At 51.0% G+C, this 23,297-nt stretch overlaps 1 protein-coding gene across 1 annotated transcript in view; it reads left to right on the top strand.

The window, feature by feature from the left end:
• LOC119385467 (4-pyridoxate dehydrogenase-like) overlaps positions 1–23,297 on the top strand; it is a 106,539-nt gene that overhangs the window by 8,306 nt on the left and 74,936 nt on the right. The window contains exons 3-5 of the mRNA XM_049413998.1: positions 8,715–8,917; positions 11,738–11,758; positions 12,495–12,569. Coding sequence (XP_049269955.1) covers positions 8,715–8,917; positions 11,738–11,758; positions 12,495–12,569 — 299 coding nt within the window. The remainder of the gene's footprint in view (positions 1–8,714; positions 8,918–11,737; positions 11,759–12,494; positions 12,570–23,297) is intronic.

The raw sequence follows: 23,297 nt of genomic DNA, 5'->3' as shown, positions 1-23,297 counted from the left end.
ATGCCCTGTATACGTATATGTATGTATATACAACAAAGCCAGAAACGAAAAATCACAGCATATCCACGGGGTGAATGATGATGAGTGGGGCGAAGCTCCGGAGGGAATCTTCCGCGAAACTGTTCCGTGAAATTCGCCCAGTACATCATATAAAGAGTGTAAAACACTGTGTATATATTAAACATCAAATTTTTATTGTACTGTTGGTTTACGTGGTCCCTTCATTATCACCGCTTTGTGATCGGTGAAATGTAAGGAGAGTGTCCGCTCCCGAACGAAAGAGAAAGCGCGCCAAGAGCGACCGCGTTCCCCTCTCGCCCTGTGAGAAATAGCGGCAAGGCTAGAGGGAAGACGCGACGCTCGTAGCGTTCCTCTTCGCGCTCGACGACGCGAGGTCGGTAGCATGCCCAACGAAAGCCAACGAACGCGAAAGCCAAAGAAAGCCAACGTGCTACTGCGTCGCATCATAGAGAAATATGGTCGCATCGCCTCATGGTCTCATTTAGCGTCCCAAAACCAAACATCTTGCTCAAGGTGGGCTTGCGTTTTCTGTAGAAATAATTTCTTTAGCGTGTACATTAAGGCGAAAAGTTGAAAGCTCACTAGAGTATAACGCCCTATACTATCTATCTAGCCGCCTACGACTTTGTTGTGCTCTCCTGGCCGTTTCGTTAATCGAATGTATACCATAATTGGTGTGTCATAACATGGCCTTATCACGAACATAAATGACATATCATGAAAATCATGACACGCATGTCATGAACAGCATGATCTACATTCAACGGCCTTTGGGCTCTTGCGGCCGTTCCGTTAATTTCATATATACCAAAATTGGTACGGCGTGACAAGAGTTCATGACGAACATAATGACAGGTCCTAACATGCAAATCATGACGCGCATGCCATGTGCAGCATGATTTACATGACATGGTCTCGGGGCGCTCGCGGCCGTTTAAATGGAGGGATACGTACGAAAACTGGTATGACGAGACATTTCTGTATGACGAACATAACTGACACGTGGTAACATAAACATCATGATATGCATGTCATGTATGACATGATTTACATGCCACGCTCATGGCGCACTTGCGGCCGTTTCGCTAGATTGATATACACTAAAATTGGTACTGTGCGATGTGACTTTATGAAGAACATGAATAACAGGTGGTAGCGTGAAAACCATGACATCCATGACATGTATGTCATGATTTACATGCCACACTCATGGTGCATTCGCATCCGTTTCGCTTGCGTGATATACACCAAAATTGGTGTTACGCGACACGACAGTATGACGAACGTAAGTGCGACGTGGTAGCATGAAAATCATGACATGCAAGTCATGTACGACCTGATTTACTTGCCACGCTCATGATGCGCTAGTGGCCGTTTCAGTAGATTGATATACACCAAAATTGGTATTGCGCGATGTGACTGTATCAAGAACATGAATGCCAGTTGGTAAGATGAAAACCATGACATGCATGCCATTTATGTCATGATTTAATTGCCACGCTCATGATGCATTCGCGGCCGCTTCGCTAGCTCGACGTACACTAAAATTGGTGTTGCGCGAAGCGACTGTATGACGAAGGTAAATGAGACGTGGTAACATTAATATCATGACATGCATGACATGCACGGCATGATTTACATGTCATGCTCATGACGCACTCGTGCCGTTTCGCTTGCTTGACATGCACCAAAATTGGTATAGCGCGACGCGGCTGCATGACGAACGTAAATGAGAGGTGGTAACATGGAAATCATGACATGCAGGTTATGTATGTCATGATTTACATGCCGCGCTCATTGTGCATTCCTGGCCGTTTCGCTAGCTTGGTATACACCAAAATTGGTATTGCGCGACGCCATTGTATGAAGAACGTAAATGAAAGGTGGTAACATGACAATCACGACATGCATGAAATGTACGAGATGATTTACATGCCATGCTCATGGCGCTGTCGTGGCCGTTTCGCTAGATTGATATCCACCGAAATTGGTATTGCGCGATGTGACTGTATGAGGAATATGAATAACAGGTGGTAACATGAAAACTGACATGCATGCCATGTATGTCATGACTTACATGCCACGCTCATGGTGCATTCGCGGCCATTTCGCTCCTTTGATATACACCAAAATTGGTATTGCGCGATGTGACTGTATGACGAACATAAATGGGAGGTCTTAACATGTGAATCATGTTATGCGTGTCATGTACGGTATGATTTACATGCCAATATCATGGTGCGCTTCCGGCCGCTTTCTTAACGTGATATATACCAAAATTGGTATGGCATGACACGAGTGCGTGAAGAACATACACGACAGGTCATGCATTTATATACCAGAATATGCGTTTCATTGGCGTGGTGTACACTAGATTGTGCATGCATGCGTGCATGGCAAACATGTGATATATGGTGGACTAGATTCCATGGCATGAATGATTTCATTTGGCTCAAGGGCAAACAAGGCGACGTATGCAGCTCTTTGCTGGCTGCTTCGCATTACATAGATTCCCACAGTGCGTGGGATCTGCCGAATTTTTCTTTCATATGCATATATATGAGCCCAAGGCAAGCTTACCGCACATGCACACAGAACAATAGCTCTAAACCAAAACGTGTAACATGGATGATAGTGTATTAGATAGGCGAACACATGAGATCACATTGTCTGACGTCGACGAAGACAGCAGTCGGTGTGTCCAAGATGAAACTCTTTATTTGGCCGAACTTGCAGCCAGAAAACCGACAGCCATACTGTAAGGCGGCGATACGCGCTGTATACTCATAGCGGCGAACAGAGCGTCGGCCATCGATAATCTGCTCTGCGGTAAGGCGTGTCGGTATTTATACACGCGGCATGGAACACTCGAGCCTTATCGCTGGTGACCGCGTTAGTTCCAGAGTAGACTCAATTGTTCGCGTTTGCACGCTCAAGCCTATAAGAAGATTCTGAAATAATCTGGAAGGTTCTCAGACATACGGGCGCGATTTGCGCAAGACAGTGACTATACGTGTAACGGAGCACATAAACCAAGCAAAAGAAGCGCGCATGGATTGCCCCCCTCCCTCTGAAAAAAGCATCGTCCTGATGCGTGTGACAGAACATAGAAGGGAGGAAAACAAGTACATACACAACTAAATTACAATAGCAAATAAAAAGTGGAGTCCACAGGCGCGCTAACGGCTAGAAACCGGCTTAAGGCGCAAGATGTGGACGACATCGGGTCGCGCGCGGCGTCGCTGGGAGTTCGTAATTCCGTCCGGGATGACCTCGTAGTCTAGAGTGCCGAGACGTTGAAGCACCTTGTATGGCCCGAAGTATTGCCGAAAAAGGTTTTCCCTGAGTTCACGTCGGCGTATTGGAGGCGTCTGCAGGCGTCGTTTCAATTCTTGAAATGCTTGTACGTGCGCCTTTTCCCACCCGAATTCGACGTCTGTCATCGTGATTTGCGACAGAGGCTAGGGAATCTGTGAAAATTTCTTGACGAAACGTCTGCAATAGGTGTACAAGCCTAGAAATCGGCGTACGGCCTTCTTGTCGGTGGGCGGTGGAAAGGCAGCAATGACAGCTGTTTTCCGCGGGTCCGGGCGAACTGCAGACTAGCAAATGACAAGAACGCGAAGCTGTACTCTTCGCGGTACTCTTCGTACGCGAAGCGGTACTGTTCTTGCCTAAGGGTGAGTCCGGAGGTCTTGCTGGCTTGAAGTACAGCTTCAAGGCGTCGGAGGTGTTCGTCGATGTATGAGGCAAAAACAACAATGTCATCCAAGTACACAAGGCACGTCTGCCACTTCAGTCCAGCCATCACGGTGTCCATAGCGCACTGGAACGTCGCAGGCGCACAGCAAAGACCAAATGGCATGAATTCGGACTCGAAGAGACCATCTGGTTTTATAAAGGCAGTCTTCTCTCAGTTTCTTTCGTCGACTGCGATTTGCCAGTAGCCGGTCTTGAGGTCATCGACGAAAAGTACCTCGCCTTGTAAAGTCGATCAACGGTGTCGTCTATCAGGTAGACGTCCTTCTTCGTGATTTTGTTCAGGCAGCGATAACCGACGCAGAAGCGTAAGGTTTCGTCCTTCTTCACTAACGCCACGAGTGACGCCCACGGACTCTTGGAAGGTTGGATTATGTCGTCGCGTAGCATTTCGTCGACTTGTTTCTTTATGGCCTCACGTTCTCCCGTCGAAACTCTTTACGGGCTCTGGCGGAGTGCACTGGCGCTGTCCTCTGGTATGATGAGGTGTTTACGACTGGAGTCTGCAGAATTCTTCACGACGACGAAAACAGTCCTTCTATTGCAGGACCAGGGTTTTGAGCTGTTCTTGCTTATGCTTCGGAAGGCTCGGATTGGCGTCGAAAGCTGGTTGAGGAACTCGGTTCGTCGGCGTAGATTCGATGGAATGGGTGAGCGCGAAAGCACTGGTGACTTGCACAATTTCTTCGATGTAGGCAATCGTCGTGCCTTTGTTCACGTGCTTGTACTGGTTGCTGAAATTCGTGAGCACCACTGTTGCTTTCCCTGCACGCAGCTCTGCAATTCCTCTTGCGTCGCAAATCTTGCTGTTGATCAATAAGTGCTGGTCTCCTTCAAGAAAGCCTTCAGGTTTGCTGATTTTTGAGTGCTGACGGAAATGATCACGCTCGTGCGAGGGGGGAGGGTGACATGGTCTTCCAGCACATTCAAGGCGTGCATTCCTGGCGGTGTGTGCGGTGGCAATGCTTTCTCTGTGGATAGTGTTATCGACTTGGATCTCAGGTCGATGACTGCACCATGTAAGCTTAGGAAGTCCATACCAAGAATGACGTCTCTCGAGCAAAGCTCTAGCACTACGGAGATCGCGGGATAAATCCTGTTGTAATAGTGACTCTCGCTATGCGGATTCCCGCCGACATAACTAGGTGTCCTCCAGCGGTCAGAATTTCGGGGCCTTCCCAGGCGACCTTCACTTTCTTCAACTTCGTGGCGAATGGTCCACTGATCACAGAATGGTGGGCTCCGGTATTGAGGAGAGCTGTGACGCCGTGACCGTCGACAAGATCGTCGAGGTCGCTAGTTGGTCGTCTTGCGTTGCGGTTCGGTCGTGGCATCAGATCACGGTTGCGTCGGTTTCTACCGCTGCTTCCGCGTTGCGTCGTCAGGTCTTCTTCGGGCCACGAAGTTTCGTCGTCAAGGTTCAGTCTGGTTTGCGTCGTGTTCTGAAAATTTCATCGCGGCGTCATCGTCAGCGGCGGAGGATCTTCGGTATTTCGTCGTACAGGAACCGCACCTCCAACGGTTGCTGCCCTAAGGATTCCGGATACGGGCTTGCGGAACGGCTCTGAGTAGGACCGGTGTATTGGCGGGGCTGCGGTGACATGTAGCAGGCTGGCGACGGCGATCGGGAAGGTAGTCTGGGTGTGCACTGCGCTCCTGCGAGGTAGTCAGTGATGTCGTGAGGTCGCTCACCCCGCTGTGGACACGGCGCGTTGACGACGAAACCGCATAGCCCCATCTATCGGTACTGGCAGCGGTCTTGGGGGTGGCCGGCTTCCCCGCAGTGGTAGCAGAGCGGGTGGTTGACTGGGGCGCGCCAAACGTCGGTTTACCTCGACGTGTTTTGCTGGGCGGCCGGCAGGCGGTATGGCGTCGATGGTGGCGGCGGCATTGCGGCAGTGGTGCGCCTGGCGGAGGGGGAGCGATAGGGCGGGTTGCGGCTGCGTAGCTCATAGCTTGTGGCATCACTATTCCTGCAAGGGACACTACGCCCGTCATCCTGCTTATTGTCTTCGTCACCGTGGATTTAACCTTGTCCTGTAGGGGTCCGTGTTGTGGGGGTAGTCCTTTGCCTGCGGCTGGCTCGACTGTCCGTGATAGTGTCCCTGTCTTCTTCGCGACGTGGGCTGGGTTCACGGCTTCACGGGGGCGTCCGGAACATTAACGAGCAGCACCTCCACAAGATGTCACGGGGTCGTGACTTCGACGAAGGCAGCAGTCGGCGTGTCCAGGAAGAAACTCTTTATTTGGCCGAACTTGTGGCCGGGAAACAGAACGTCAAACTGTATGGAAGCGATACACGCTGTATGCTGATAACGGCGATCTGATAACCTGATCTGCGGTAAGGCGTGTCGGCATTTACACATGCAGCATCGAACATTCAAGCCTTATCGCTGGTGGCCGCATTTGTTCCTAAATGAACTCAACTGTTCGCGTTTGCGCGCTCAAGCCTATAAGAACATTCTGAAATAATATGGAAGGTTCTCAGACATTCGGGCGCGGTTTGCGCAAGACAGTGATTATACGTGTAACGGAGCACTTCCATAAACATAGCAAAAGAAGCGCGCGTGGTAATATTTAGATGGGTGCATAGACAGTGAAGTAAAGAAGCAGTAAGAAGGACAACGGAGTGCTTTGCGGTGTAATTTTAGCCTCCGGAATATGTACCAACTATACCCAAATGAAGTTTAATTTTAGTGACCAGAATCGACGCCAGCAGGGAACGCGAGCTGTGGCTTCATGTGCCACTGCAAGCGCTGTCTTTATTTTCTTCTCTTTGGGTCACGCGCTCTCTTGTTTTGTTCGCCGCCGAAAGGAGGAGGCTGCAGGGTCTTGAGACAACACGAGCGCAAGAGTTCGAGAGTGGCTTGCATGCGCCCTGGCGTCTCGCAAATTTCTTGGATCTCCAATTCTTAAACTGTCTAGTGTTTCGCCGGAGTTAGGATGTGCGCCTCCCATTTCTACTTTGAGACTCAAGGCGTAGTCGACCGTGGTCGCGCGCTTATCTGCTGAGGGGAAGTTTTGTACGTCTTATGCTGTCACCGCACAGTTAGCGTTGAAGCTATAGACCACACGAAGGTCACTTTGCTTAGCTGCAGCGGCCGCGTTTGCGAAAGGAATGAGCTGTTAGCTAGAGAAGCCAAAGTAGGTGCTAGTTGAAGTAACAACTGCGATAGTTCGCGCTCGTCCTGTATATGCCGGTGCGCTTTTTTCGCGCGTCCTTCTTTGTGTTTGAGCAGCGCGTTGCAAGGTTCGAGCTGTGGCAGTTGTTAGTTCGCACTGGACTTGTGTCTTTTCTTTTCATTCGTCCTTTGTGCTTGATCGGCGCGCAGAAACTTCTAGCTGCTTGCCGTTGCTCCTGCGACATTCTATGTCTTGCTATTGCATTCACTGCTTCGCACTCAAAGCGGAACTGTGACTTTTTTACCAACACCACTCTAGCGGAAGGTGTCACCACGGTGTCTGTCAACAAGTTCACCTGTTCATCTCGGTGTGTCGGTCTTCTCCTATGCGCTGCGTGATGCTCCTCAGCGGTGAAACTCACTGGTTATAGAACGTCGAGTGAACGCAGTGAAAGTTTTACCTCTCTCGCATATACGCACAACTCGGATGCGCTATGTGGGTGGTTGCGAACTGCTTCAGATGCGACTGGCAACCGCGGCCTATTGGTATCATAGTATGCACGGAGCGATTGTGCTTTAAATGGTCAAGGCACCTGCGTAGAAACTATAAAGTGAGGCGTCAAACGGAGGAACGCGTGGTTCGCAGTTTAGGACGCAGTGTACTTGTGTGATGAAAAATGAAAATTGCCATTGCAATGTGACTGGAAAAGCGAGCTATTGTCGACGGTAACATCCTTGCGCTGCTGGTATTTTGGTGCATTCTCGATTACAGGACCATCGCAAATGACAGCTGCGCACTGTGTCTGTTGGACTCCGGCACATAATTCATCCTGGCAGAGAACAGCGCTTTGCGATAGGTGGCGAGACACTGCAAGTTGTAAAGGAGTACGTCAACTTAGGACACGTAGTAACCGCGGAGCCGAACCATGAGAGTGAAATAACTAGAAGAATAAGGATGGGTTGGGGCTCATTCGGCAAGCATTATCAAATCATGAATGGTAATCTACCACTATCCCTCAAGAGGAAGGTACATAACAGCTGCATCTTACCGGTACTTACCTACGGAGCAGAAACCTGGAGACTTACAAAGAGGGTTCAACTTAAATTGAGGACGACGCAGCGAGCGATGGAAAGGAAAATGATAGGTGTAACCTTAAGAGACAGGAAGAGAGCAGAGTGGGTCAGGGAACAAACGGGGGTTAAGGACATCATAGTTGAAATTAAGAAGAAATGGATATGCGCAGGGCACGTAGCACGTCGGCAAGATAACCGGTGGTCATTAAGGGTAACTGACTGGATTCCAAGAGATGGCAAACGCGTGAGGGGGAGACAGAAAATTAGGTGGGTAGATGAGATTAAGAAATTTGCAGGTATAACGTGGCAGCAGAAAGCACAGGACCGGGTTGATTGGCGGAACATGGGAGAGGCTTTTGCCCTTCAGTGGGCGTAGACAGGTTGATGATGATGATGCTGATTATGACATAATTCACAGCACCGTTCCGTCATGGTTCTCAATCTCAAGGACAAGACTGAAAGCAATCTGGCAATCCACTGTGCCGAGTGCGGCTGCACTACGAGTCTCGAAAAGACGCGTTTCTTACGCGGATATCGTGATTGCCGCGCCCGGGAAATCCATGAAGCGCTCACGATTAATTCCATTGGGCCATCATGTGTAAGCGCACCGTCCATCGTACTAACCGACAAGGATATTAATTACATCCGTGATTGATCACTGCATGTTCATGTAACGACATATCATTTGGTTCGCTAAGGAATGCGTCACTTTAAAACAAGTTTTGCTGTCCACTGCAGTTGGCGCAGGTTCAGCAGGATGCGCTCTCGCCAACCGTCTCACGGCTGATGGCAGCAACAGCGTGTTACTTCTGGAAGCGGGGGGCCTCGAGGACGCCGCCGTGCAGGTTCCATTTTTCTCAGCTGTTTTGCAGCGAACTGACATTGACTGGGACTACACGAGCGAACGCCAACTTAGCGCCAGCTTGTCCGTCGACGGCCAGGTAAACTGACGGCTTACTTGTTACTATGGGCACCAAAAGGATGACTGTGCAGACAAAGAAATGTTCCTCACTATAACAGCGTTGCTGGTATTTTGTGGGTAGTTTTATTGTGTGTACTCATTTTTGAAAAGCATCGACGACAGGCAAAAGCATCACTGTTCTGAAAAGACGCCAGGCGTCCACGGAACGGGCACCGTAGAAACACATTGAAACGAATGGGTTGCCTTTTAGAGCGCATCGTAAACTCTGTTACCTCACTTACTCTATATACTAAGTCTATGAAATAAACGTTGCGGCTTAGGTTGCAAACGCTTATTAGCCCTTTAATGCCTGAATTATGAAAGCGCCGAAGAAAACATTTGTTTTTCATTTTTCAGCTTTAAATAGCAACCTTAACTTAAATCAGCAGTTATATTATCAAAAATGCAACTTTAATGCATACTTTTAGGTATGTCGCGAATTCGCGACAACCGGCACTTAAGCCAATAGTAGCTCAATATGTTCAATGCAACGCAAGTATGGCATCGCCGTGTCAATGAAGCGGATCTCTTCAGGGCGACGTAACTTGGCGTCGTCATTGTTGTTAAATGCGAGTTTGACTTTATTTACTCTTACCAATCACGTGACATCGTGTAGGCCACCGTGTGGGCCCTAGACTCCGCCACCCAGTATAGCCGACCTCTTGGAAGCCGACAGATTGACATGATGGTGACGGCACCGAGAAATAGATCTAGCTCACCACGAGACAGAGCCAGTCCTTTGTTCGGATTTTTCTGCATCGCAAACAGATTGCTCTGTTGAACAATTTGTTCCGTGAAGGTGTCATAAAACATTCCTTGAAATATTCAATAGGAGCTCGGACAGTGAGCGGTTTTCCAGTGTGGCATTTCGCGCTGTTCTTGACAGTCTTTTTTTTTTCCCACCGCACTGCATGTTTTAGAGAGACACTGGCTTGGCTGCTCTACCACACCTTCGTCTTCATCCTCTCTGCTCGATGAAGACACTCGTGCTTGTGCATGAGGATCGGGATCGACATCGTCGACTTCACTGTCATTGAGACAGCTGTCGTCACTTTTATCTTCAGGTGGCAAGCGCCTGCGAAGCCTTTTTTTTCCCATAAAATGAGCGGAAGTCCATCATAAACTTGTCATACCGGCAGTCATCACTGACTGACTCAAATGCCGGATGTCGCGAATTCGCGACATACCACAGAAGCGAGGATCGCGCAGAAAATAACGCACTTCAAGACAACGTGACACGTCGCGTGCAACCTCTTGTATGCGTGCACATCGAAAAAATTTTATAGGAGATGGAACTTACGTCCCTCGGGCAGAAAACAACGAAGAAGTGAGAGCCGTTGCACGTGCTTCGCGCTCTCCGGCATCTGATGCACAACACTGGGTTCCAGCTTGCAATACCTTACATGCAATTGCACTACATGTCTGGTGCTGAAAGCTACGTTCGCCGCAAATACGTGACAGCCACCGGTGAAGGCAATCAACGCGTTTCGTGTGTTACTTAATCGGCGTCTTTCGGTATGTCGCGAATTCGCGACAACCGGCAGTAAAGGGTTAATGTAATCTCCGGTTTGCAGTGTGATATGAAAAGTACGTGGTGGAGTATATCCGCTTAAGGTACGTGCACACAGGCGGAGAGCATGCCGCGGCGGCGTCCCACCCGTCGGCTCCTCTGCTTGGTAAGCCGCGGCACGCTGTCCACCAGGGTTGCCGTTGGGCAGGTTTTAAAAGGAGCCAGAATTCAAGCTAAAAGTAGCCAAAAGTAGCCATGCCATATAATCTTAGCGCCAAATTTGTAGCCAAATAGAACACGTGATATTATGAACAGAGTTTCTTTTATTATTAAACAATAAATAATATTCAAAATCAGCACAACAGTAAAGAGCACAAAATTCCTTCCTTTCTGCTTCTTCTTCAAGCCAAGGCACATTGGAAATAAATAAATAAATTATTTAATGGTTAGTCCGCGTGCACGTTGCTTATCTGGGATAGATCGAGTTCTTTCCAGAGTAATTTTGGCACATTCTATCTAACAACTCATTAGGAACGACAACGTTGACGCAGTTTTTCCTTGAAGTCGCAAACCAAACTTGATACGTAGAATCGCCATGAGCAAGTCCAGCTTCATTTTGTTGCGGATATCAGTTTTGGTCACGTTTACACAAGAAACTACGCGCTCGGCATCGGCATTAGAAACTGGAAGTGTCAAAATTCTCAGTGCACCCAGCGCCAAGTGCGGAAAAGGGCATTCACCAGAAGTGCCCTTGTAAGATGCCGCTGCGTGCCAAAATGTCAAAGATGATGTGTGATCAAGTGCACCGCAAGTTTTCTGAAGCTGCCGTATTTCTGACTCCAGCTCGATCGAGGAACATCCGAAAAAATGCGCCGGCAGCTTCAGTATGCTTTCACGGCTCTTCGTGCTGTCTATGTCATGCGGATTGACGGCATGCAGCCTCCGTAATGCAGAGGAAGCATTTGGAAGCCGCTGCTGGAGTTGTATCGCCATTTGCCGCAAGAACTGGAAGCAGCGCTCTCTCACGACCAATTGGTATTCTACAGGGACTAGTGAAAGCTCTTCTCTCAAGACGTCACCTAAGTCCGCTACCTCTGGTTGCAGGAATATAGACTTCATCTTCACCAGGTGTAGCGATAGCAGACTCGCTGTTGAGTTGTGCCTCAAAACTGATGGTTGCAAAATTCGTCGCAGAACTTCCAAATACAAGTTTTCAAGCTCTTGAAAGACGGCCAATGGGTCGGCTGCGTTTGTCTGGAACATTTTGTTCACCCGTCTCACGCTATGTAGGACTGGGGCAAGAAACACAAGGTAAGCATGATTCCTTCTGTCCCCATACATCTCTCGCGAAATGCGCACGTTGTAGCTACGCTCTTCTGCTTTTTCGAAAAACTGTTTGAGTACCTGATACTGCCCCGAAATTCTTTCGATACAGTCAGCAATAGCAAGCCATCTTGTCTGCGAAAGAGATAAAAGTTTTGGCGACGGCTCTGCACTTTCATCGTCCACTGACAGACTGGCATAAAGTCTCTTATAAGCACCTTGCCGGCAGCTGCTGTGCGCAAAGAAGCTGTACGTTTCTCTCACCAAGTGCCCGACAGCACAGGGAATCGCTTCCATCGATTTGGACGCCACAAGGTCCAGGCTGTGGCCAGCGCATTTTACCAAGACCAATTCCTTGTTGTCCTCACGAAGACGACTGAAGAGGGAATTGTGGTTGCCACTCATGGAATTTGCACCATCGGTACAGAGTCCGAGACAGTTCTTGACTGGCAGGCCGTGCTTGTCCAGTCTTCATTACGGTGTCGTGAAGTGTTCGCGCCGTTCCGTCAGACAGCTCTACGAGATCAAGCAGCATGGTTGCAATCTTGTTTTCTGCTGAATTCAGAAATCCCACCGCAATACACAGTTGCTTTGTCGTGGATATATCAGTTGATACATCTACCATGAGGGAATAGCTGGAGCCTTTCAGTTGTTTGCCCATGCTTTCCGTGAAATATGGGAAAAGGACGTTTGTAATTATAGCAGTGCACTTCGTTCTGTGCAGGTCGAAATCCTTGAATTCAGAATGGAGAATCTCGGCAAGCTCATCTACAGCATTTATAGACGTCTGCACGGCAATGTACAAAGCAATCCTTAACTCTCGGCGAGCCTTTTAATAGTTTGCTTGACCAGAAGAGGCTAGAAGCTGCGGCAATTCTCTTTGCGTACTTGGCATTACTGCGGGCTCGCGATGTTTCTTGGTTTCGGCGTGCTTGAGCAGATCACTGTAGTGGGGTCGAATGTTGCAATTGCAGTATTTGCAGTGGACGGCCGTTCCATTGTCACAAGATGAAGCCCAGCCTGTAACACGTGGTAATAAAAAATACCTATGAGGCGTGACGCGAAAATAAAGGCCTGAAGTATAGTTTTCATTTAGCTTACCCCTCAGTTTCTTGTCCTTTCGCCATTCTTCTCGGAGCGTGCGCTTCGCGTTTGCGTGTTCTCCCATGACAGATGGTGGTCTCCGCACGCTGGAAGTGCAAAGCAGAAGCTCTGCTAGCTACACAAGTGTTTCCGCGCCGGTATCGTGCTTCTCGTGTCGTAGCGATACGCCGCGCTACACTGCCCACATGGCTGCGCCTTAGCGCATGACTTCGGGCGCGCGACGGGGAAAGTACGTTAGATGCGCGTTGTGTTCATCAGATGGCGCGCAGCGTCAGTAGTGAGTGTCTTTAGCAGTGTCACGAGCGTGTAGCAGCATGAGCGTGCTAGCCACGCACGGGTTGCCTACATGCGCGCGACCTCCTCGCTCCGTTTTTTCAGCCGTGCCGCGCGTAAGGATCTCGTGCGCGCGCCAACCCACTTGCCTGAGGGACGCGCGTGCACGCATGAGCCAAGACGACACCAAAGCTTGGAATCAATGGGTCGTCTTTATGCTTGCTTGCTATTATATCTGCAATTCATTCTTAGAAATTGGCTAGTAAATGCGCCAAAATAGAAGTTCAAAGTAGCCAGAAAGTAGCCAAGGTGCCAATCTAAAATTTTCATCGCCAGACGGGGTAGTAAAGTAGTTAATTTGGCGCAAAGTAGCCAGCAACGGCAACCCTGCTGTCCACATTGCCGACAGGAGAGTCACGTGACAAAAGCGGAGGTCTCTCAAGGCGCGCGCGTCCGCCAGCTCGCTGCCGGCATGCGGCGATGCGGCTGGTACCCGTCAGACGTAGAGAGAAGGCGCCGGTGACGAGAACAATGCCGCGTTTCTATGACGGCCGTCGTTTGAGGGCGAAGAGGAGAAAGAGCAGGTGCTGATTGGTGGTTTGCTTTACAGTTACTGTACATGATACATTTCGGTAGCAGAGTTGCGCCAAGGTACGCCACCTTAGGCGCTGAAGTTTAGCGGGAAAGCCACTCACCACCCGTGTAGGAGCCGCGCTCGCGTGACAGAGTAACTGTTCAATATAAAAGGCAGGACGTGCAAACACAGACACAAGAAAAAGTCCGGACACCACAAACGAGTTTGTGGTGTCCCGACTTCTTTCTTGTGTCCGTGTTTGCACGCCCTGTCTTTTTAGAATGAATACTTACCAACTAGCTCAGCTCTCTGTTATTCTAAGAGTAACAGTGTTGGTTTATTTTTCGCTTTCTTTCTATTTGTTCATTACGCTGAGAGCAAAACTCAATTAACAAGCTCAACGCTTACAAGCCTTGATTTTACGCTTACGTTCTTCGTATGTAATCATGCAACAAAATGCATCGTGTGACGAACACGTACACCGGTGATATGAAATAGCAGAAGTGTGGTTTGTTAAGCTAGTTGGTCACACAATTGCCTTGTCTCCTTTTCCGCTGTTTTTCCCATTTGCAGATATGAAATCATTTTTGCACTTTCGAACGCGATCGAGCCAGTTAGGGACGGAATTTCTCAGTCGCGTTTGGTTCCTTCACGTTAATTGTGGAAGCAAGGCAGCTGTAATCCAGTTTTCAACTGAATATGGCTCGATAGCGATCGAAAGTGGCCGTGCGACGCCCGAATTATGCTCGCATGCTTACAATCACGGCCCGCGGCAGCGACTCTCGCGTGCAACATTCCTTTCGCTCAAGCTTTGAAAGCTGCATTAAATTCACGTAAACACAACACCCCGTCATATCGAAAGAGCTGTCGATGCGTCTATCACATTGGCCTGTTCATACAATTCATCAAAGAATGCACTTACTATCACACGTCTCTCGACCAGCGCCACCGAAGAAGCGCGGCGAGAATAATGTCACCTGGTCGTGACGTCGACGAAGACCGCAGGCGACGTGTCCAAGATTAAGGAGGAGGAGGAGGAAGGAAATGAAGGAAAGGCAGGGAGGTTAACCAGACGCGCGTCCGGTTTGCTACCCTACGCTGGGGGAAGGGATGAAGGGATTAAAAGAAAGAAAGAAGAGGGAAGAAGGCACTGTCAGGGTACATATGAACCTGTCCATTGAATGCCTACAAGCGGTCGTTTAAGCCGGTCGATTTTAAAAACAGCGGTAATGCTCGCGTCGCTTTGCTGGCCTGCGATGCGAGATTAAACTCTTTATTTGGCCGAAGTTGTGGCCGAGGAACGGAAAGTTATATAGAGCAATACACACGGTATGTACTGAGAGCGCCGAACAGAGCGTCGGCCGTCGATCAAATGACAAGCGGTGAAGAGCGTCGCCATTTATACATGTGCCGTCGAATATTCCAGCGCTATCGCTGGTTGTCGCGCAAGCTCTTGAATAAGCTCGAGTGTTCGCGTCTTGCGCGCAATCTTAACAAAACGATCTACAATAATTGCGAAGCTTCTCGAACAATGAGGCAAGGTTTGCGCTGAGCGTTGCTTACATTATTTGTGGCCGAAGACCTAATACAGCAAAAGCGATAATAAGAAACGCTTGTGGCAATGTCTCACTTTAAAGAAGCATCGTCCCGATGCGCAAAACAGAACACGGGGGAAGTAGCCAATACATGCAAAAATAAATAACAAATATAAAGCAAGAAAGTACAATAAACAATAAGCACAACCAAGATAGTACAATAATAAAGCAAAAGAAAAGTCATCAGATTCACTAACGCGCGTAACATGGCTTGAGGCGTACGACATGGACGGCTTCAGGTCGCGCACGGCGCCGCTGAGAGTTCGCAATGCCGCCAGGGACACCCTCGTAGTCGAGTGCGCTGAGGCGTCGAAGTACCCTGTACGGTCCGAAGTATCGTCGAATAAGCTTCTCACTAAGTCCCCATCGGCGTATTGGCGTCCATAACCATACACGGTCACCGGGTTGGTATTACATGTGGCGTCGTCAAAGGTCCTAGCGGCGGCTTTCAGTCGTCTGCTGGTTCTTGTTCCGTAGGCGGGCGAGTTGACGTGCTTCTTCGGCGCGCTGTAGGTAGGTAGTCACGTCGATGTTTTCCTCGTCGGTCACGTTTGGTGACATCTCGTCGAGCGTCGTTGCCGGGCTCCGTCCGTAGACCAACTTGTATGGCGTCATGTACGTCGTTTCTTGTACGGCCGCCTTGCCACGGTGGTCTAGTGGTTATGGCGCTCGACTGCTGATCCGAAGGTCGCGGGACCAAATCCCGGCCGCGGCGGTTGCATTTTCGATGGTGGCGAAAATGTCTGAGGCCTGTGTACTTAGGTCTAGGTGCACGTTAAAGAACCCCCGGTGTTCGAAATTTCCGGAGCCCTCCACTACGGCGTCTCTTAATCCACTCCACTACGTCTCCACTACGGCGTCTACGGCGTCTCATAATGATATCGCGGTTTTGGTACATTAAACCCGAGATACTATTAATCCTAGTACAGCCGTGATGTACGCGAATGCCACGTACGGAAGGATGGCGTCCCAGGTCTTGTGTTCGACGTCGACGTACATGGCCAGCATGTCGGCGATGGTCTTATTTAGACGCTCGGTCAGACCATTGGTCTGTGTGTGGTAAGCGGTGGCCCGGCGGTGGCGTGTGGCTGTATTCCAAGATCCCCAGCGTTAGGTCAGCCGTAAACGCCGTACCTAGTCGGTGATGAGAACCTCTGGGGCGCCGTGTCGAAGGACGATGCTCTCAACAAAGAACTTGGCTACCTCAGCGGCACTGTCTCTAGGCAAGGCTTTTGTTTTGGCGTAGCGGGTGAGGTAGTCGGTAGCCATGACGATCCCTTTATTTCCGGAAGTCGACGCTGGGAACGGCCTAAGGGAGGTCCATCCCGATCTGCTGGAATGGTCGCCGAGGATGTTTGATCAGCTGAAGGAAGCCTGCTGGTCTTGTGGGCGGTGTCTTCCGTCACTGACAGTCTAGGCACGTCCTTATGTAGCGAGTGACGTCGGCGGCAAGGCGTGACCAGTAGTACTTTTCGTGTATTCGTGCTAGCATGCGGGAAAGTCCCAGGCGTCCAGCCGTCGGGTCGTCATGCAGGGCATGCAGAATTTCTGGTCGCAGTCCCGAAGGTACAACGATAAGGTTGTTGGCTTGGGCCGGAGAGAAGTTCTTGTTTACGAGGACGTTGTTTTTCAAGGAGAATGATGCCAATCCTCGCCTGAATAGTTTTGGGTCAACGATGGCCCTATCCTCCAGCTGTTCCACTAGACCTTTCAGTTCCTTTCAGTGTCAGTTCCGCTGTCGTTCGGCGAAGTCGTCGGCACTTATGGCTCCGAAGAAGTTGTCATCATCTTGGTCGTCGGGCGGTGGTGGGTCGACGGGGGCACGAGACAAGCAGTCGCCGTCGGAGTGTTTCCTTCCGGACTTGTAGACGACGGTAATGTCGAATTCTTGAAGTCTTAGGCTCCACCGTGCGTGGCGACCTGAAGGGTCCCTCAAGTTAGCTAGCCAACACAAGGCGTGATGGTCGCACAAAACTTTGATGGTAGGGGCGAAACTTTGACGTAGCCCAGATGATGGCGAGGCACTCATTTTGTGTTGTGCAATAGTTGGCCTCTGCCTTAGACAGCGACCGGCTAGTATAACTGATAACCCTTTCTAGTCCCGCCGTCCGCTGCACAAGGACGGCGCAGAGTCCTACGCTGCTTGCATCGGTGTGAATCTCCGTATCGGCGTATTCGTCGAAATGCACAAGTATCGGAAACGTCTGCAGGCGTCGTTTCAGTTCATGAAATGCTTCGGCTTGCGCAGTTTGCCACCTGAATTCGACGTCGGTCTTCGTGAGCTGATTTCAGTGCCTCGGCGATCCGTAAAAAGTATCTGACAAAGCGTCTGTAATAGGCGCACAAGCCGAGAAATCGGCGCATGGCCTTCTTGTCGATGTGTGGCGGGAAAGCGGCGATGGCAGCTGTTTTCTGCGGGTCTGGGCGCACACCAGTTTTACTGATCACGTGAGCCAAAGAAAGAGGTCCTCGTAAGCGAAGCGGCACTTTCTCGCTTCAGGGTGAGCCCGGAGTTCTTTGTTGCTTGAAGTACGGATTCATGGCGCTGGAGGTGTTCGTCGAAGCTCGAAGAAAGCACAATGATGTTCTCCAAATAAACAAGGCAAGTTTGCCACTTCAAGCCAGCTAATACTGTATCCATGACTCGTTGGAAAGTTGCAGGTGCCGAGCAAAGACCGATGAGCATGACCTTGAACTCGAACAGGCCGTCCGGTGTTATGAAGGTAGTCTTTTCTCGGTCTCTCTTGTCGACTTCGATTCGCCAGTACCCGGTGTTGAGGTCCATCGAACAAAAGTACTTGGCGTTGTGGAGTCGATCTAGTGCGTCGTCTATACGTGGAAGAGGGTACACGTCCTTTTTCGTGATTTTGTTCAGGCGACGATAATCGACGCAGAAACGTAGCGTTCCATCCTTGTTTTTCACTAACACCACGGGTGACGCCCACGGACCCATGGACGGCTGGTGATGTCGTCGCGCAGCATTTCGTCGACCTGTTTCTTGATGGTCTCGCGTTCAGGCGTCGAAACTGGGTACGGGCTCTGACGGATTGGTCAGCCACTTTCTTCTGCTTTGATAGATGCTTCGCGGCTGGGAACTGTCGAATTCTTGACGACGACGAGAATCAGTCCTTGTATTGCAGGGGCAGGGTTTGAGCTGGTCTTGCTTCAACTTCGGAAGGCTCGGGTTGACGTCAAAATTTTGGTTCGGGACCTCGTTTCGTCGAAGCAGGTTCAGCAGCATCGAAGAGGGCGAAAGCATTGCTGCCAGCCACTCAGTCGTCGATGTAGGCGACCGTAGTACCAATGTTGAGGTGCCTATATTCGCGGCTGAAGTTTGTCGGCGCTACCTTTGCTTTACCGTCACGCAGCTCGGCTATACCTCTTGCGACACAAATTTGATGGTTCCCGAGTAGGTGCTGATCGCCCTCGAGGACGCCTTCAAGGTTCGCAGGTTTTTCGGTGCCGATGGAATTAATGACGCTGGAGCGCGGCGGAACGGTCACCTGCTCTTTTATCACATTCAATGCATGGTTCTTTGGCGTCGCGTGAGGCGGGAGCGCTTTGTCTGAGGTTAATGTTATCGACTGAGACCTCAGGTCGATGACGGCGCAGTGGTCACTTAGAAAGTCCTTTCGAAGTATCACATCCCTGGAGCAGGTTTGTAGGATTACAAAGCTCGCAGAATAAGTCCGGTTATTGATGGTGACTCTCGCCGTGCAGACACCAATCGGCGTTATCAGGTGGTCTCCAGCTGTCCGGATTTCGGGTCCACTCCAAGCGGTCTTTACTTTATTCAGCTTGGTGGCGAATGGCCCACTGACGGCGGAATAGTCAGCCCCAGTGCTCACGAGAGCGGTGACGTTGTGGCCGTTGATGAGAACGTCAAAGTCGCTAGTCCGTCGCCTTGCGTTGGGGTGAGGTCGCGGCGTCGGATCACGGCTGCGTCGATTTGTTGCGGTGCTTCCGTGATGCGTCGTCAGGTCTTATTCGGTCCGCGAGGTTTCGTCGGCTGGTCTTCGTCTGCCCCGCGTCGTGTTGTGCAGGTCTCGTCGTGTTGTCGTCGTCTGCGGCAGCGGAGAATCTTCGGCATTTCATCGTGCAGCAACCGCACCTCCATGGGTCGCTGGCCTTAGTTTCCCGGATACGGGCTAGGCGACCTACCCCGGTGTGGGCCAGTGTACTGCCGGCGGTGCGGTGATAAGTAGTGGCCGGGCGACGGCGAGCGGTAATACCCTCGGGGGGTGCACTGCGCTCCTGACAGATAGTCGGCAATGTCACATTGCCGTTCACCTTGTTCTGGACGTGGCGCGTTGATGGCGAAACCATACAGTCCCATCTGTCGGTACTGGCAGCGCTGGTAGGTGTGGCCATCTTCTCTACAATGGTAGCAGAGTGGTCGGTGGTCGGGGGCACGCCACACATCGGTCTTCCTCGGGGTGTAGCGCTGGCCGACAGGCGGCCAATAGGGCGTCTGTGGCGGCGGCGGCGTCTGGCTCCAGTACGTTGCCGGTGTGGCGTCTTGGCGTCGGGGTGGAGAAAGAACATGACGGCGGGCTGCAGCAGCATAGCTCATAGCTTGCGGCTGCGGCTCTGCTAGCTGAGGCGCGCCCAGTGACTGCTGGATCTCCTGGCGCACGACGGATCTCCGGCGATGGAATCTGCTTGAAAGTGCGATGAAGGTAGAATTTTTCGCAGCTCCCCTTGCACGATTGCTCGGATCGTCCCGTGCAGGTCGGTGGATCCTAGCGCTTGAACGTTGGCGTAACTTGGGGTCAAGGAGCCGCGGTTGTATTGCCGCGTTCGCATCTCAAGCGTCTTCTCGATCGCCGAAGCCTCCGAAGCAAACTCAGCGACCGTCGTCGGCGGGTTTGCTATCAATCCAGCGAAAAGTTCTTGTTTCACACCCCGCATGAGGAACCTGACTTTCTTCTCTTCAGGCTCACTTGGGCCGGCGCGTCGAAACAGGCGATTCATATCTTCCGTGTAGATGGCAATGTTTTCATTGGGGAGCTGCACACGGGTCTCCAGCATAGCTGCGGCCCGTTCCTTGCGGACCACGCTCGTGAACGTACTCCGAAAGAGACGCCATGTGTGTAGGGCGGATTCTCGATGCTCGAACCACGTCATCGCGGAGTCTTCTATGTAAAAGTAGACGTGACGCAGTTTTTCCTCGGAGTCCCAGTTGTTGAAGCTGGCGACTCGATCGTACGTCTCCAGCCAGCTTTCTAGGTCTTTAATCGATGATCCACGGAAAGTCGGTGGCTCCCTCGGTTGCTGAAACACAACTGTCGCGGGCGACATTGCTGTGGTCACCGTCGCTGTTGTGTTCGTCGCCGTGGTTTCTCGCTTATCGTGCAAGAGTCCGTATTCGGGCTGCAAGCCTCGTAGCCTGCGGCTAGCTCAATGTTTTGCGAGGTCTTCGATGTCTTCTTCACGCTGTGGGCTTGGTTCCCAGCTTTTCCTAGGTGTCCGGAACATCAAGGAAGCAGCACCTACACAGATGTCACGTGGTCGTGACGTCGACGAACACCGCAGGCGACGTGGCCAAGACGAAACTCTTTATTTGGCCGAACTTGTGGCCGAGAAATGGAAAGTTAATTTACAGCAATACATCTGTATGCACTGATAGCGGCGAACAGAGCGTCGGCCGTCCATCAACTGACAAGCGCTGAAGCGCGTCGGCATTCATAGATGTGCCGTCGAATATTCCAGCGTTATTGCTGGTTGTCGCACAAGCTCTAGAATAAGTTCGAGTGTTCGCGTCTTGCGCGCAATCTTAACAAAGCGATCTAGAATAATAGCGAAGCTTCTCGAACAATGAGGCGCGGTTTGCGCTGAGCGTTGCTGACACTCTTTGTGGACGAAAACCGAATACAGCAAAAGTGATAATAAGAAACGCTCGTGGCAATAACAACAATAACAAGAGCACCGATGTCAACCGCGCTTGAGCGGCCGGAATCTACGGAGTGTCACGTGGTCGTGACGTCGAAGAAGGCAGCAGTCAGCACGTCGAGATGAAACTCTTTATTAGGTCGAACTTGTGGCCGAGAAACTGAAAGCTACAGCAATACACTGATACCGGTGAACAGAGCGTCGACCATCGATCAACTGACAAGCGGTCAAGCGCGTCGGCTTTTATACAGGCGCTATGGAACTTTTCAACAATATCGCTGGTGGCGGCGTTATCTGACAGAGCGTCGTTGCCGGGCTCCTTCCGTAGACCAGCTTGTACGGCGTCATTTGCGTCGTTTCTTGCATGGCCGTGTTATATGCGAAGGTGACATACGGAAGGATGGCATCCGACGTCTTGTGTTCGACGTCGACATACATGACCAGCATGTCGGCGATGGTCTTGTTTAGCCGCTCTGTGAGGCCATTGGTCTGTGGGTGGTAGGCTGTGGTCCGGCGGTGGCTTGTTTGGCTGTATCTCAGTATTGCCTGAGTTAGGTCAGCAGTAAACGCCGTTCCTCTGTCGGTGATGAGGACCTCTGTGGCGCCATGAAGCAGGAGGATGTTCTCAACGAAGAACTTCGCTACCTCGGCGGCACTGCCTCTGGGTAGGGCCCTTGTCTCGGCGTAGTGGGCGAGGTAGTCGGTAGCTTGACGATCCATTTGTTTCCGGTATTGGACGTCGGGAACGGCCCCAGTAAGTCCATCCCAATTTGCTGGAACGGCCGTCGAGGTGGCTCGATAGGCTGCAGAGGTCCGGCTGGCCTAGTCGGCGGTGTCTTGCGTCGCTGATAGTCCCGGCAGGTCTTGACGTAGCGAGTTACGTCGGCGACAAGGCACGGCCAGTGGTACTTTTCCTGTATTCTTGCGAGCGTGCGAGAAACACCCAGGTGTCCTGACGTCGGGTCGTCATGCAGAGCCTGGAGGAGCTCTGGTCGCAATGTCGAGGGCACTACGAGAAGGGAATCGGCTCAAAGCGGCGAGAAGTTCTTCATAAGGAGAACACCGTTGCGCAAGAAAAACGACGTCAGTCCTCGCGTGAATACCTTGGGAACAATGGTGGTCCTGCCCTCGAGGTATTGCACAAGGCCCCTGACTTCTGGGTCCACTCGCTGTCGGTCGGCGAAGTCTTCGGCACTTATGGTTCCCAAGAAGCAGTCATCCTCCATGTCGTCCTGCGGCGGTGGGTCGACGGGGGCGCGGGACAGCGAGTCAGCGTCGGAGTGTTTCCTTCCGGACTTGTAAACGACGGTTATGTCAAATTCTTGAAGTCGTAGACTCCACCGTGCGAGGCGATCTGAAGGGTCCTTCAAGTTAGCTATCCAACACAAGGCGTGGTGGTCGCTCAAAACTTTGAAGGGCCAGCCGTAGAGGTAGGGGAGAAACTTCGATGTAGCCCAGATGATGACCAGGCACTCCTTTTCTGTTGTGGAGTAGTTGATTTCTGCCTTTGATAGCGACCGGCTAGCATAACTGATGACCCTTTCGAATCCGTCGGTCTTTTGCACAAGGACGGTGCCGAGTCCTACGCTGCTTGCGTCGGTGTGGATTTCCGTATCGGCGTATTCGTCGAAATGCGCAAGTATCGGAGGATTCTGAAGGCGTCGTTTCAATTCTTTAAATGCTTGAACTTGCGACGTTTCCCACCTGAATTCGACGTCGGCCTTCGTGAGTTGCATCAGTGGCTCGGCGATCCGTGAAAATTCCTTGACGAAACGTCTGTAATAGCCGCACAAGCTGAGAACACGGCGTACGGCCTTCTTGTCGGTGGGCGTCGGGAAGTCAGCGATGGAAGCTGTTTTCCGCGGGTCCGTACGAACACCATCCTTGCTGATCACGTGACCCAAGAACAAGAGCTCCTCGTACGCGAAGCGGCAATTTTCAGGCTTCAAGGTGAGTCCGGAGGTCTTGATTGCTTGAATTACAACTTCAAGGCGCCGAAGGTGTTCGTCGAAGTTTGAGGAAAACACAACGACGTCGTCCAAGTACACGAGGCACGTCTGCCACTTCAAGCCGGCCAGTAGTGTATCCA

The sequence above is a fragment of the Rhipicephalus sanguineus genome, chromosome 3, assembly GCF_013339695.2.
Source record: "Rhipicephalus sanguineus isolate Rsan-2018 chromosome 3, BIME_Rsan_1.4, whole genome shotgun sequence".
NCBI classification, from domain to species: Eukaryota; Metazoa; Arthropoda; class Arachnida; order Ixodida; family Ixodidae; genus Rhipicephalus; species Rhipicephalus sanguineus.
The sequence above is the reverse complement of the archived record's forward strand: the minus strand, read 5'-3'. Positions and strand labels throughout refer to the sequence as shown.